The 17493-nt window shown below is 26.9% G+C and overlaps 1 protein-coding gene across 3 annotated transcripts in view; it reads right to left on the bottom strand.

Moving 5' to 3' along the window:
• Positions 1–897: 897 nt before the first annotated feature.
• Positions 898–17493, bottom strand: part of LOC107442951 (ATP-dependent RNA helicase DDX54) — a 44047-nt gene continuing 27451 nt past the window's right edge. For all 3 annotated transcript variants that reach the window (XM_071179132.1, XM_071179134.1, XM_071179133.1), the window contains 7 exons: positions 15516–15577; positions 15255–15434; positions 14136–14248; positions 10415–10522; positions 6282–6386; positions 2115–2206; positions 898–1115 (listed from right to left, as the gene is read on the bottom strand). In XM_071179132.1, coding sequence (XP_071035233.1) covers positions 952–1115; positions 2115–2206; positions 6282–6386; positions 10415–10522; positions 14136–14248; positions 15255–15434; positions 15516–15577 — 824 coding nt within the window. In that variant the 3' untranslated portion in view covers positions 898–951. The remainder of the gene's footprint in view (positions 1116–2114; positions 2207–6281; positions 6387–10414; positions 10523–14135; positions 14249–15254; positions 15435–15515; positions 15578–17493) is intronic.

Genomic DNA, 17493 nt, shown 5'->3' with positions numbered 1-17493 from the left:
TAAATTCTATACATAATTATACGTATTTATAATTAAAAATATGGAAAGCATTGTTTCTTTTCAACTTCAAATTAATCCTGGTACATTAGTATTTTTTTTTTAAATCTTTCTAATTACTTTCGAATAATGACACTGGAGAACACATTTCTGTTGTGATTTTTCTCTAACACTTTAGTACAGCTGATTTTAAATCTGCAATATAGGTTTTTCTCTCCAAAATACAGCTTAAAAAAAAAAGATATTTTAATCCATTTTTTGTCTAAGTGTGCAAATTTAAAATGCAACATATAAAAGGGAGTCGCATAAATTCTGCAACAAACTTCTAGGTTAGGAGACACCATCAGGATTGCATAAAACCCATGGTCGGAAATGTCGTCATGCGCCGCTAAGATCGCTTCCCTATTATAATACATATATTAATGCTTCCTGTGCCCTAGAACAGGTCGTTTTTGGAAATTTTGGGGCATAGGTTTAGAAGTAATTTTTTAAGCGACCCTGTTATGAATAACGCTTTTAAACTTGCGCACTTCGACGAAAAATAACATTTATAAAATAGGTAGCCTCAGAAGCAAAACTAGCGTAAGATTTGAAATCTAAATGAAGCAATATCGAGTATTAACCTCAATACAACAAAGTGTTATTGAATGACATTAAATTCGGATACAAAGGCACGAAACGAATCGTCCGTTTAATTTGTGTAAAAGTTAATGAACTGTATAAATACCTATTTTATACTTGATTTTTTTAAAAATTAAAATAATAATTATAAATGGCTATCTACTTATTTATTGAAGGAATAAATTGACTTCGAATTCATTTCATCCCTTTTTTGAAGAAAAAATGTTTGGATCTCTTTCTTTTCAGATAAGACTTGTTTAATAAAAAGGCAGACATAAAAACAAGTTAAAAATAAATTTATTTACAATCAACAGAATGCATTTTAATGGAAGGTTATTTTTTTCTCCTATTCATTTTCAGTTGACGCTTCTTCTTGGCGTGACTCTGTAATCTTTCTGTTCTGTTTCTTGCTTTTAAGATTTCTTCTTTATTTTTCAGTTCCCTTCTTGGGGGTTTATTTGATTTCTTACCCTTCATCCCTCCTCCCTTTACTGCACCTGCAAATAAATATCACAGTATAATTACTTAAATGAATTTAATTTCATTTAAATAATTTCAGTAATGCTTAAGGCAAAAAAAGGGGAAAGATTTAATAAATATTGCTGACTAGTAAAATATATATTTCAAAACAATATCATTCATTTTGTGTTTTAAAGCAATAAAAAAAACTTTTTAAAATTTAAAGTATTTTTATTTGATTTCGTTTAAATGGATTCCTTTTTGTACAGATTGCTATTAGATCTTTTTCAAAACAAATAAACCAATTTTTTTAAAACTTTACTGAGAAGGAAATTATAAATATATTTTCCTCTACTTTCCAATTTACTTTATAACAAAATATTTCTTTATTAATTAAAAAAAGAAAGAAAATAATGCCTTTTTAAAAATAAAATACTATTTGCAAAATAACATATGTGGGAGCGGAGTTATCGACCATGCCAACTTTCATCTATCAAAAGGTACCTCATGATTGAATCAAGTTAGCATGTCTTATATACCAGTGAATTGATGTTTAATTTTCGTAGTGGTAGTTACGCCACACATACTTTAATGTAAGTATGACCTTTGGTACAATGTGTAAGGTTTCTAATCCATTTTTTTTTCTCTACACTTTTATTAATTAGAAATATGTAGCTTAGGAGAAAGCAATTAAAACTAATAAAGTAAGCATAAAAGAAACTCATATGTGTGAATTTTTTAAAAAATTGTGACAATTAAAATTTTTTTTCAACTATTATATAAAAGAAATATATTTTTTATCAATTTTTGCATACCATTAATCTCAACGTAACAAATCTGAAATAATATATATTTATTACGTAACGTGCCGTAAAACTACCATAAACGTGGCTCCGAATTGAATCAGCATTAAAAAAGGGCCAATTCAATTTTACAGAGAAATTGTTTTGTAATGCATTCGTGTCATCTTAATGCATTCACTTTTCAGTGATACATTGTATCAACGTTATCCAATAGGTCTCATAAGATACACTCACCTCTGAAGTGCGAAACTTTTCTAGCATCTGTGTCACTCTCACTCTCATCTTGTTGGTATTTCACTTTATTCTTTTCTTGCCATTTTTTATAACTATCATCCGTTAAGTCAACAATTATGAACTGAGATAGAAAACAAAATAAGTGTTTAGTATCGACACAGACCACATAACAGGGCTTTTTCTAAAAGGTTACACAGCTCCTTCTAAAACTATATTTGTGTCATTTAATTTACAATAAAAAAAAACATACATAGAAATTTGTGCCTGAATTTAAAAAAAACTGAGTTTTAACATTTCTGCCACCAAATAATATCCCCACTCATTCTCCCTTCCCTATTCCGGTCTCCATGGGAAAATTTTTGGTTTCATATGTCACTGTGAACAGAATAATAAAAAACAGTTAAAAAAAAAAAAAAAAAAAAAAAAAAAAAAAAAAAAAAAAAGCGAAACAGAATAAAAATTAAACACCATAAAATAATATATATAATACACACGCATATATAGGGAGGGGATAGAGTCCCCCGATTCTTGAGATTGTGACTATAAATAAAAACTTTTAATAAATTTTTTTAAGGCTTTTTTGATAATCTTTTCATTGCACTGAGATAGGAGATCTTATTGATAGTTTAATAAGTAATTGAACATTTGTGTCATTTTGAGTAACAAACTAATTATTTTTTCTTTAGTAACTCATTTAGAGCAGATTCTCTTTTTATTTAAAAAAAAATGGAAAATCTTCAAATTTTTTTTTGTAGAAGGTATCAAAATACGTGAAACAGTTTATAAAAGAAAAAATAATTTTAGACCAGAACTATGTTTAAGTTCATTTTATTATTTCTTTAATTAATTTTAAAAAACAATGTATTTTGCGTTTTCACAATGTCATGAATTGTTTTCATATCTCAGAAAATAAAAGTATATTTTTTTTTGCATTCATTATATCATCATCATTTTAAAGAAGTGACTATGGCGCCATCTATTGACAAAGATAAAAGTTTACTTGCCTGCTCATTAAATGGATTAGTTTTTCTTATTATTTTTAGTTCTTAATTCAATAATGCTTCGATTTGCGTTTTCAAAATCTTTCTGAAAATAATAAAACGATCAGAAAGGTTAAAAGTTATCAGGCATAGCTGAATTTTCATACCTAATTTTAATTTCTACTAGTTAAGAAAATAAATTTAAATTTTCAGTGGCGCCCTCTATGAAATTGAAACAAAAATAATTTATGGCAACGTAAGTGAGGTAACTTTATAAACACATTTTTAAACTGGGAACAAAAATCAATGCTATAAATTTTTTCGAATATAATTGTAACAAAAATTCAAGAATTTCTCATTAAAAAATGAAGGATATGTTAGAAAAACTGTCTTTTAACTCAGTAAAGCTGAATTTTAAAATTTTTTTCACAAAATGTATTTTTGTTTTTAATCAACACCATACCAATAAATTAAGTTTACAGGCTGAAAGTTGTATTTTTTTAAAAATCTTTATTTTATTTTGATTATGTTGAAGCATTTTAAAACAGGACACTATCTGACTCAGAACGTTTAAACCAAACTTGATTTGATGTATAATATTTAAAAAAAAAACTTAGTTACCCAAAAGTAAAGTTACCTCAAACTAAGAGATAATATTATTTATTTTTATCGTTTTTTACACTAAAGGTGAACTGATGGGAAAGGAAATGGGTCATTCCAAGTCAAATTATACAGAATTTTTTAAAAATGGCACCAATCATTTCAGATTTTGAACACTTTATATTGTCCCAGAACAATATTTTTGTTTCTGTTCAAAATACAGTAACCTGTCATTTAAACTTAATTTCATACAAATAAATGTTATTTGTTGAGAAAGTAGGTCTAATTTGCGGTTTTATGATCAGCAGAGTTTAATAACCTTAAGTATCCGACTTCATGTGAATCGTTTATCACTTTCAATATCAAAAAAAATTGTTAGTCAAACATTATTGAAAGTGATGACTAACATCGAAATATTTGACATGGAATAAAAAAAAATTGAATAGGGGGAGTACATGACTTTTTGAAAAAGACTTTTTATACTTTAAAGAAAAGTGCTAGTAAATTTGGAGATTTTTACAGATTGTGGTATTAAAGTAGTATACAATTTAGGCAAAACAAAATATGAATAGCACTTTTTTCAGGAGTAACATTAAAATGATAAATGGCCCATCCCTTTCATATCAGTATTCAAAAAGAGATAGCCTTTGGTTTTTTTTTATTACAAATATTTTTTGTGCAATTGACACTTACATCACAATAGGAAGAACAAGGATGTTCAACGACGAGTCTGATACTTTAGAGGACAAACAGTGTAAAAAATATTTTTCTACAAAAGGAAAAAAAAAAAAAAAAAGATTCATAGATGTAAAATCACCTGCATTGCATGTTTTTGAGTTAATATCAATCAAAATGACAAATTTTCTGCAGATTAAAATTTGACAACAGAAATTTTGCTTTAGTTCGCTGTAACTTCTAAGGGGGAGAGAAGTGCAAAATCAACTGCTTAAGTTACTCAACTTCTTTGATTAAAAAACACTGCAAAACATACCTATTTACTAAACAAGCAGGGCACCTATTTGTTTAAAATTATGTTTAAATGACAGATTATTTTAATCTGAACTAAAGAAAATAATAATTATATTCTGGGATACATATGAGATAAGTTACAGTGGGAATTAAAATGGCAGCAAATGAGCCATTTTGGAAAAAAATAAATAAATACTTGTAACTTTGAATCCTTTAACTATATTGGATATCTTTCATATTTTTTAAATAAGCTTCGAAAAATTCTTTAATTGTACAAATTTTCATGAGAATCTGAGAGGGTGGGTGCCATGGCCGGATGAATAGTCACGGAATGATGTCATTCAGTATTATTATTATTAAATAAATAGTTTCCACCGTAAGTTAGTTAGTAGAAAGGAAAAAAAGAAAAAAAAAAAAAGAGTGAAAATATAAAAAACCTCTACTATAAGTATTTTTTCTCATTATTTTGCTTGTATTGAAGAGATAATATTTAACCACTTTAAAAGCCCAAACTGACCACCAAGAATCGGCATAAAATTTAAGAAATTATCCAAATTAAGTTTAGCTCTTAATTTTTTTTTTCAAATTATGTCAGACGAAATAATTTAAATAAAAAATCAATAATCCATAAAAAGCCAAGCATAACAAAAATTTTTCAATTTGTTATTTTTATTTTTTTATTAAGAATTAATCCTGATAACGGGGAAAAAAATTAAAATTTTTGCAAGCCAGTGACATTATATACGAGGTAATTATTGTTTACAGCACTTAGCTAGATTTATTAGTTCATTTCTAATTTTTTTTTTATTCTAAATTAAATATTTATTATTGAATGATATATTTATTATTATCATAATGATCACAGTTTTAGTTACATTTACAGCATTAAGAAATTGAATTCAAAATATCTATTGCAACATTATGCACCTTATATATTGAACAGTATGCGAAAAAAATGTGTCATCACGCCTCAATGATCACTCCATTAAACTGCAACCATTTCTCTATAATCAAAGCTAAATTAGATGTTTTTAATTTAACAGTGATTCATTAATATTAGAGCTAAATAATTAAAAATGTTATATCCATTGGAACCATTATATTTTATGAGCTTTCAAGCATATATTTTTAACATAGTGATTTTAATAAAACTAGTGGAATTAAGGAATTTAGAAATGGTAATACCAAATGTTAAATAGATTGACATTTTCAGAATCAAATTAAAAAAAAACAGGACACAGAAACAAAAACATAATTATTAAATAAAAAATAAAATATACTAAAATCAACACTAAATTAGAATTAAGATCTTTTAACCATTCATACCAAATCCATCTGAAAACCTATGGCAAGAAATAGGAGGTGAAGGTATACAACTTTAGCTAAAGAATCATTATTAGTCGGCGATACGATAACAATAGCAGTTCAAATCAATAGAAAGTTCCACACAACACTCCCATAATTTGCATATTAAAAAAAAAATAAATAAATAAATGGATATTACATATCACGTCAAATACTTAATAAAGATGCAAACATTTTAACAAAAATACATAAACAAAATCATATGAGATCAAAAATAAAGTTTTTCATCATAAGAAATATAGTTAAAGGATACAGATCAGATTTATAGCTCTTGGGTATCCATGCACCACTTTCGGTTTTCATTTTCTTTGACTTCTCTAAACCACTGTCACCCACAAACCTTTTCTTTTTTCTATCCCTATTAATACATTAAATTTGTTACCATCACAAATTCATTGATTGGCTATCATAACTATGTATAAATCAAATTTTTTTAAAACATAAATAACAGTGCCCTTTTAAAAGAAAAAGATTTATAAATGCAATGTAGGCTTTTAATATGATGTTAGCTTAAAAATAAATCTGGCGTGGAGACTTTTTTAATAGATGAGCTGGTCAACATCCACCCATTTCATGGGGCTTGTAAAAGGCTTGGGGGTTGAAAAAATTGTTACGCAATATTAATTAACAAAAAATGACTGATTGAAATTGTCACATTCAAATAATTTGTGTTCTATTAATCATTTCATTTTAAAAGATACTAAATTTTTTTTAAATAATTGTTTTCATTATAATGTAAAATAAAGTCAATAAAATTAAATTATAGAAGGAATATCAATAAGGAATTAAATAATTTTTTAAAACTACTTATTTTTTAAAGTGGAACAAATGCATTGTTAATATTTAACATAAGAATTAGTTCTGTTAAGTTTATATGTTCACTTTGAATGTCCCATATGCGAGACTGCAATTGATCTCAAATAGTCGCTTTAGTTTTTTTCAAATGTGAAAAAATAGCCTCCAGAATAGTCCCCTTTTAACATATTTTTTAGAATTTTTACGCTTCAATATGAATTAATTTTCTAAAAAATGATACTTCACACTGTGTATAAAAACGAACCTAAAATTTTTTAAGCTGAAGCATCTGCCTTTTTTGATAATTTATCATTTTAAGATTATTGTACCAAATATTGAATTAATATTCATAAAAAGACACAACATAATATATCACATGTATGAGCAAGTGAACCTGTGTTCTCAATTGATTAATAGATTTGCTCACTTCTATCAAAACATTTTAGTAAAATGATATTATTTTAACTATTTTATTGAAATAATTTATTTTCATCATGTAAGAAAAAGAATGAATGGTACTTTCAATAAAAAATTTTGAATTTGCAGCTGTATTTGGCTTTAATAATTTTTATATGCGTTATAATGTAATATTACGTAATACAAGTTTCATATTTAACGCAATTTTCGAGCTAAGATTTATAATTAAATTCCTTCCAATGAAGAATATCACACCTATATACTACTCATTAAAAATACAACTTAATTCTGATAAAAATCCTGATATTGGATTTTATAAAACGCGAAAATACAAAGCATGATACTAGATTTTTAAATCTCGTGAATACGAATCGCAATAAGTAGAATTTAAATCGTGCATAAATACAAAAATCGATCTTATTTTACAAAAGAGTAAATACATATTTCCATATTGGATTTTAAAATAGCGTAAATACATATCGCGATGTAGGGTTTTAAAATTGAGTAAATCGCAGCGAGCAACTTTTAAATCAGGTAAATAGGAAAACTGATGTTTGATATTAAAATCATACGAAAAATCGCCATATTAGCAGATTCCAAATATTTAAAATGGCATAATTCGCCAAACAAAAAAATTTCTAAATTTAAATTTTAGATTGAGAAACTCTGCAAAAATTTCGTTTGAGTACAAGTTTTTGATTTGCAGAAGTCCGCAAACTAATGACTTGAGATATGCGGAATACCATGATATTCGTGAAAAATCACATTCTGCTTCTAGTTTTTATACCTGAAACCAAAACCTTAGAATTCCAGGGTACACTCGGAACACGAACACCCCTGACTGTTGAACACGATGGGGAAGAAGTACATTGTGGACCCAATATAGTTTCAAAATTTTGTATATTTATATGGAATATTGATCACAAAACTTTAAACACAATTTACTCAAAACTATATTTCCCTTACTAATGCAATTATTTACTTCAAATTTTGACACAAAGTTCAAAATTAATGTAGTTCTCGTTGCACATATTTTTTTTATTGGGGGGAATAGCATTGAGCAATCCATGAAAGTGTAACATATTTTATGCCATTTTTTCCCTTTAAAACATTGCTATTTTGTGAAATTTATTTATTTAAAAAAAAAGAAATCCTATGTGCAATATAAACTCTATTAATTTAAATTAAAATCGTATGATTCTTTTTCATTTTATGAGTACAGCAAGTTACGGATTACTTAAAAAAATAGGTTATAAGCATTGTATTAGATAAGTGCTATTTTTTAAAATTTTAGTGATTGTAACATGATAAAATGAAGATTAAAATATGTACAAAAAAGGAAAGAAATCTATTAAGATTATCACAATTGTTGCAAAATCCTTTTTTACAGGCTTCTGTGTTGTTCTTCTTAAAATTATGTTAGTTTTAATGATGACAATTTGAGAAATTTTTCTATTTTTACTCTGAAGGAATTATAGTTTTATTTGGAGAGTGGGCATGCTGAATTATCAATCAGGTATCAAAAGGATCCATGAAAATCCTTTATACCCATTTATAAACTATATTAGAATGTTTAATAGAAATTTAAAATGTTTTATTGATATTATATGAAAAAGAGAAAAAAGTTAAATGGGAGTAATATTAATTCAATCTCTTAGAAATGTCGTATTACCTTTTAAAAAAACTTAATAAAATCATTTCTTCCTTTAACCTACTACTACTGTTATAAATTGTAAATTGAAAAAAGAAAAAAAAAAAAAATTATTGTCGAAATTAACATTTCCCCCAAGATTCAAATAAAGAGCAGCAATTGATGGATTCTCGCAATTTTGATAACGGACATATCTATCTTGTTCCTCAAGTCTAAATTTTTAAGCTATTTCTATTTCACCCAATTTATTGTTACAGAATTTTTATGACTTTTGAATAAAGAGAAAACTTTACTAAAAGATGAAATCTAATATTGTGAAAGGGAGAGACTACTTGTTTCAAAAATTTGAATGGATCTATTAGTACAATTTGAATTTATTTCAAGTGATTTGAATTCAAATAAAAATTAAACTATCACAAATTTTAGATATGGTTAACACAAGTTAATTTTAAGTAAAATGACAGTTTTTTTAGAATATAAAATTTTTGAATTTCGTGTTCAATAAGAGAAGAAATATGAATTTAGTAAGAGAGTTCATTTTGAAATAACTAACAGTATAAACTAACTTTCAAGTGCAATTGTACAAAAAATACTTTTTCAAAAATTTAATTCATACTTTATTTAATGTGATAATTACAATTTGCATTATAGTTTAATTTTAATAAATGTTCATAGGTATGTTTCTGATGTTTTATGTTACGACGCAAAGTTTAGCTTTTCAGTCTAAAATTTTTGCAGCATGTTTGAATATTTTAAATAATATGATTATTATTGTGTTACGTAATTTAGTTGAATATATTTTTTTTAATGTTTCATTTTTATTAAATATGCTTGTTAAAAAAATAAAGAATAATAATTGTAACAATCAATATGCAGGGCTGCCACTGGCAACTAATTTGACAAAAAAGGTAACTATGGCAACTATTTTTTGCCAAAATTTGGGAAAAAACAACTTTTTTTAAAAATCAGGACAAGTAATATGTTTCTTTTCCTCAGTTCAATATTTTTTCTTTCCGCTTATAATTTCATGTACAGCCTGATAAGTCATTTTGTATGTGTTGATAAAAGCAGATGTTGGGAGAAGCTGTCCCTGTAGCAGTGTAAGGGGTCATTGATTAGTAGTCGGTAATATCTATCTTGCTACCCATTTCTCGATATAATTTTGTTTTTAAGTTTGGGCTTTTAAATCCAGCAAATCTTTTTCTTCATTTTAAGCATAATATATAAAGGAAAATATAGAAGTCATAACAGATAAAGAAATATTTAACAAGCACATATGTTTGATACAGAGTTATGACATTTCAAATAATATTTATCAAGAGCATGAAAATGAATGGAAATAATTCAAATTTATTCACTGTAAAAATGAAATAAAACTAAAATACAAAATAATCACATTAGTTACTACATTAGACATTAAACATACATAGCTGTAGCCTAATATCTAATGTAGTAACTAATAGCAATAAAGTTGTATAAGAATATTTTAGTTATTAAATTAAGAGCAAGTCTTAAACACATACCACTTTTTTTTAGAACTTTTAATTTTTCCGGACGTTTGATCATCATCACCAGTAAGATCTAATACAGCACTTGCTGCTTGGCGCTCAAAAGTTGACTCTAAACCTAGACTAAGAAAATGAAATTTTATTATAGATATGAGTTGATTAGAAGCCAGAATATATTATATTTCAAATGAACAAAATAACTGACCCTAACATGTTTTCCCTACACCTTTTGCTACACACCATAATTTCGCGGAGATATGTCACGGCATTATTTATTTAAAATGTCGAAATTCAGTTGGAAGGCGTATCTAACGCTGCATCCTAAATAGTATTACTTTTTTTTCTTCCTTCTTTAGAATATCTTGCTTTTTAGAAGCCATACTGGAAATTTCATCATTATTTTTTCCCCCCCTTACTAGTACTTTTTATTTATTTTTTCATGCCGAATGTTACTTCAAAAAATGGTCAGCGCACTTGGAACTCCCCCCTCCTTTCTTGGAATCATGTTTTGAAAGCTGCTATCCACAAGAGAACCTTCTGCCGTATGAACAGTTGTTGAGTGTAGGGAATGGAGTGGAGAAGCATAAATCAGAACGGAATGTATGAAGAAAATTAGGGTGGTGCCAGTGATAACGTCAGCTGTAAAACTAATGCTTCTCCCTTGTTTTTTCTAGGAAATATGAAAATGATATTTTTTCTTTAACTTTTTGAAAGAACATGATAAAATTTTTTTTATATTTCAATAAAATATGACTGAGTACAAATTCAGATATTCGGAATACCATGAAACTGGAGGGATAAATTTCATTTTAAAAATTAGATTTTTCAGCGACCTAAATTCATGACTTTCCGTGATATTTTGTTAAAAAAAAAGTTTAAATCATGAAAAATTTTGTTCAATACCGAAATTCATGACTTTCCAGGTGCGCAGACCCTGTATACATTTCAAATGTCTCCCATTAAGAGGAAAAGTTATAAAGCGGCATTTAAGCAGCTGTGAGCAATTAAAAGAGCAAAAGAAACTGTGATAAATGACTTAAAAAAAAAAAAGCAGAAATCATCCCGGGACAAAACGAAACGTGATGCTGAAAGTATGAGTGATGGGGATGAACACGAAATAAACAATGAACTAACAAATCTATTGTGATAATGTTAATTATCACAAGGTTATACTCTCCTTAATATATATATATATTTTAAATTTGCTTTACTTGTGGCCTCTTAACTCTTAATTTCTTGTTTACGGATTCCTGCCCTTTCAATTTATAATTAAATCTGTTATCAATTTACAACGCATATGCAATATTTACAATGTATATGTTTAAATACTGCATATTTTAGTATTATTATGTTTTATATTTTAACTATGCAATATTAATTTATTTATAATTGTTTAGTACCACATTTTCTTTTTTTAGTCATGCACTGCCTTAAGATATTTTCCCCAATCTTATTTTTTACTATCAGTAACCTGATACCATTTCTGGTACCCTCTTGCTCCTGTCTTTCCGCAGCCTGCAAAAGCGTGGGAGACTTTTTTTTTCTGCAGCTGTATCCCTCTGCTCTTCACTTTAAAATATGATTTTTATGTCCCCATAACCTTGTGATATTTTCTTTTCCTCTCACAGTATGTGAACTTTTAATTGCTTACTGGACGGAAATCGTTATTTTTAACCTTTAGCCTTACCTCGCTTCCCCTTTTCACATGAGGGTGTAGCTGTCACATGTTAGTTGTGCTATCTATTGCTAATTTCTTCTGTCGACCAATAATTTCTTAAGGGGTTAGGTGTGAACTGCCCACCTCTTTTTTCATTGGCCTTCCTTGTACCCCCTTTTTTCATTTTGACCCTCATTGGTTATTTAACAATGAGACCGAGTTTTCTTAAGGCAGATGCACGACTGAGGAAGGACACAACATCCACTTTTGGTGAATTTTACAAAATTTTTCTTGTGATGTCAAACTGAGAGAGTTGTGAAACCTTTTTTCAATGCCTCCTTATCTGTGGTGCCAACATGTTTTTGATGGAGAGGTTTGGATTGTGAAGTTCTAGTGCAATGTATACATATTTTTGATAGCAAAGTGTGATTGTTGAGTGGCATGTTAATGTCAACTTACGATATAACAAACAGAAACCATACGAAATAGTGTTTGTTCCTTCATGTCTCCTTCTTTCATTCAATGATTTATGAACCGCCTTCTTTATTTCATGATGATCAATATTTAAAAGATGTTAACCCTAGGGTGAGTAGATCAGTTTTTAATGCTTTCAAATCTACAGATTTATATGTAAACCCACAATAATGATTTTTTTCATATCTTTATTTAACTCTTAACCATTTAAAATTTTATGACCCAATGGGGTTATTCGGTTTGTATCAATGCTGTACCACCACTATTCGGCCGATTTCAATGCAATTTAATAAACAACATGTAACTTTTCTCTATTGATTCAATTACTAATTTGTGTTAATCCCTCATACATTCTTGTGGGTTTACCTTGCCACATACACAATCTGTTTTTTCTTTTTTCCTAAAATTTCCTGTTTAAAATTCAATTGTCTTGCCATATTATTGAGAATTAAACATTAATTATATAAATCATTACTTATTTTTATGGCTTTTGATATATCGATTATTTTATTCATACTTTAAGGGTAACTTCAAATAATTGTTTGCTTAATTTTACCTAGAAAGTTAATAAAATCTATTTTATATACTAGGATTGTTTCTATTTTTTTTTTTGTATATTCAATATCCTTTAATAGGTTTTTATTTAACTATTTAAATTATGTATATATGCATATTTAGAGCATGTGTTAAGCCTGTAATTAATATCCGAGCTAGTATTGTAAAATTCGGCGTGGCGAGTCCAATGGTGTGGAGTATCCAGTGAAAAGCTTTTTAAAGGCGGGAGTATATACCAGTTTCTCTGTGAAACTACGGTATTTCTTAAAATTTTTTTTTTCTTCCTTTGAAAAAGAAAACAATAATAATAATAAAAATGACATAAAACTACTTCAGATAAAAATACATAGAGGTTAAATTTTTAATATCTATTAAATTCTTTAAAAAAAAAAACGAAGCAATTTATATAAACCACTTGCATATTTATAGTAAAAAAAAAAAAAAAAAAAAAAAAAAAAAAANAAAAAAAAAAAAAAAACACTCTTTAAATTATATATGTAAAAAAAATAATAATTTTTTTTATTTATTATTGTTAAAAAGCAATTTAAAAATATATTTAAAAAAGAAAAAGAAATCCAAAAATATATTTTAAAAACTATTTATAATAAAAGTAATATTTATTTACAATGCAAACATTAACCGAAAGAAAAAATTAAGATTTAATGACACAAAATTTTGATATACTATAGGAAAATATAATCTACTTCAGTACTGCAATGCAATCGAAAAAAATAATTTACTGAAAAGTTTATAATATTCACTCAAAAATATACCACTAGCAAGTGATAGAAAATTGTCATTTTTCTTGAAAGTCTATTCTAAAACCTTAACATTGTTTTTTTTTCTTCAAATGCACAGCAGCATAAGCTATTAAAGCAATAAAATTAAATCAATTAAACATTACATAAAAAGGAAATAAAGCATTTAATTAAAAGGAACAAACATCAAAAGGCCAATGTTTGATAAATCACACACTATCATTCATTCACAAATGAGATATAATAGTTACAAATACAACATTAATAATAAAAATCAAATTTGATTTCTTACCCCTTTTCTTTATAATGTTCAGAGGATACATATGATATATAGTGATCTTTATCTTTGAAATTATTTTGCTTCTTTGGTACATTTTTTGAAGAATGAAAAGTTTGGGAAAAAATCTGAAAGATAATGTAAGAAACTTATAATGGCATAAGTGTTATGAAACCCATTAACATAAAAGCAATACCTATTTAAAATAAAAGCAATATTACAGTGCAGCTTAAATTAGAAGAGAAAACTTTACCACTGGATTTTTTTTATTTTAATAAAAACATATATTTGCCCATAATATAACTGTTATACTCTCGAGTTCTAAAAGCTATATTTTTTATTGTCACAGGCTAAATGAAAAGTCTGATATTGTTTAGACTTATTACAATCCGCCTACATATGTTCAGGGTATTCAGGAGATATACAAATAATTATTCAATCAGATTGAATTGCAATAAACCTTTCATAAAATGATTTATAATGAGTCACTCAAAATAATGCTAGCAATGCGTCCTTCCTACTTGAACTGATCGTTGAGGTAAAGTATTCTCACATGGTTTGAATCTATTGATTTTTCTCAAGACTGATTTTAGTTCCCAGGGCTGAAGAGTGGCACCCATGCACTGAATAATACACCCACTAACCTCAAATTAGACTAAAAGTACGTGTATTCACTGCAATAATCTTAAAATATAGATGGTTGATTAGAAAATAATGGAGTCTTTTCCAATGAATCGGGCAAATTGCAGCAACTGTTATCAATAAGCTTGATTATTAAATGAGTCAACAGCAGGGCTGCCAACTTTCTACGCTTTTTGTAAAAACTTATTCTAGCGGTACCTTAGTTATGCTTTAATGCGCTAATTTTTTTTATTCATTTGAACTCATTTTCCACACCAATACACATAAATGATTTATAAGTTCATATTCAACGCCACTTTGTTTCAGTTTCTTATGCTTTTAAAATGTTGGCAAAATGATTAGCAATCATTAATGTTTACCACTGTATAAAATGTTAAACAAAAAACATAGAAGTTGGCAGGCCTGCAACAGCCTATGCAGGCAGTCCATTACACTTCCTTTTTTTAAAAAATCAAAAATATGCAGACATAAGCTAAATATAAGTTAAATTACTTGTAAATCACTTTCGGTCGCATACTCTTGATCAGCCTTTTCTATTTTTTCTTTGGGTTCATCATCATCATCATCATGAGCAACTCTTTTTTGATTAAGGATTTCAGCATGTATTTGTCTCTTTTTTAACATAACTTGTTTGGCTTGAGTTTTTGAAAGTGCTCCATGTTCAAATATTGTCTACAGAAAATAAAAACAAGTTGTTTATAAGAATTAAAAAAAAGTTTTATTTACACAAATTTTTATTTAAATAGAGCTCACCGTATTGGGTCGGTAATTTTTCATATCGGCAATAAATTTATTCCTTTCAAGCTCTGTATCATCTAAATTAGCAATTTTTTAATTATTCACATGCACAAATAAATATTTTATACACAAATAGAAAAATAAATAGATCCATTAAATACATAATATTTTCCTAAATATTTCTGATTAAATTTTAAATATTTAAAGTCAATGCTCAAAGAAAATATTCACAAAACTTTAAAATATATTTACACTTTCTAAAAACTAAAAAAAGTTTTTAAGCAATTACTATTTAAAAACAGTTTTGCCAGAATTTTGGTGGGTAAATTAATTTTTTTTTCTTTCTTTTACATCAAATAGCCAGTATTTTCAACTCATCACATGGATTATTTTATTTTTCAAATGTCTATTATGAAATTAAGTAATTTCACATTTTTGGAAAGGTGTCTAATAAGTGTTTAATCAGAATAAAAGAATACTTTGAGTACCAGACATAAATGTTATTCTCTTTCGTTAGAATTAATTATACACAAATTTATGAGAATGTGAAATTTAGTCTGGTTTGTTAAAGGGGAAAAAAAGTATAACAAAATTTGAAATTAAACCAGTATGTGTCTTTTCTACTTTTTGTAAATGAAAAAATTTTTTTTTATAATGCAGTAATGTTAGGAGTTGGGAGCATATCAATAACATTTTGTAACAAAACCTTCTATAGCTTTAATTATTTGAGTTTCTAATGAATTATAATATAAGGCTACATATGCGTTAACAGTTCTATAATGTAGAGTGCAAATTGCCAATTGTAACGGCTTAAGTTAATTTTGTTACAAACTTAGTTATTCAGGCACAATTTTAATTGCAAATAGTCACTTCATGCAAAGCTAAAATTTCAATGTTTCGGAAAATGCAAAAGCAAGAATTCTTATTTACAGTGTTTTTGAAAGCTTTTTTTTATTTTTTATAAAACAAACAATCACAACTCTATTGGGAACAAAAACAAACACATAAATACAAAGAAAATATATTCGTCGTCAAGAGGAAAATCCTGTTCAGGCGACAAAGAAAGGTAACACAATAAATTTAAAATAGAAATAAAAAAAAAAAACANAACATTACCTGCTCCAGGTTGAAATAATACCTTAACCTGCTTCCAGAGATTTAATACCCTAATATAATACATAGTTTTTCTTCATTTCCAAAATACTTGATTATACATTCACATACATTATGATGTCTGGCTTTTAAAGCAAAGCCCAGCGATATAACATTTGGATATTTTGCAACTGAAATGGTAATTTATTATATAATTTAGGTGCTAAGCAAAAAAACTGTTTTAGTGAAATTTCTTTTGCAAAGTGGGGAATCTCATATATTTCAGTTGGTCTCCTTCCAGACACATTAGTTTGTAATTTGCATATTAATTTATTGTTGTGTAAATACAGTAAAATACGAAAAAATACATTATGGCGAAATGGTAATAGATCAATTCTTGTATATATATTGGTAGTAGTTATACTTGAATTATTCATATTTAGAGAATTAATAATCCTGAAACATTTATTCTGAACTGAGATTAAAGGAAGTAAATTAGTTCTATATTCACCGCCATACATTATTGCACTATAATTAATTAAAGAATAAAACCAGGAGTAATATAGTGCTTTCACAAAATTAAAAGGAAATTTATTCTTAAGGTGATAAAATTTAACTAAAACAAAACGCAATTTTTTAAACTAAACTGTTAATATGTGTTTTCCATTTCAAATTAGAATTGATATATAGTCCTAAATATTTGATATTATTTACAGATTGCAGAATGCAGCATCGACAATTTTCATTAGTACTTTTACAGAAGAGAGAGAGAGAGTGAAATTTTAAATTTAAGTTGAATTCCGATTTTCTTAAACTTAAATAAATATATTTAGATTTAAAAAGTCATTTACTGTAAATCATTTTGAAATTACGCGTAAATCAGATTCAATTTGAAAAATTA

This window comes from Parasteatoda tepidariorum, chromosome 3, assembly GCF_043381705.1.
Source record: "Parasteatoda tepidariorum isolate YZ-2023 chromosome 3, CAS_Ptep_4.0, whole genome shotgun sequence".
Classification (NCBI taxonomy): domain Eukaryota; kingdom Metazoa; phylum Arthropoda; class Arachnida; order Araneae; family Theridiidae; genus Parasteatoda; species Parasteatoda tepidariorum.
This window is presented reverse-complemented; position numbering and strand designations above follow the sequence as displayed.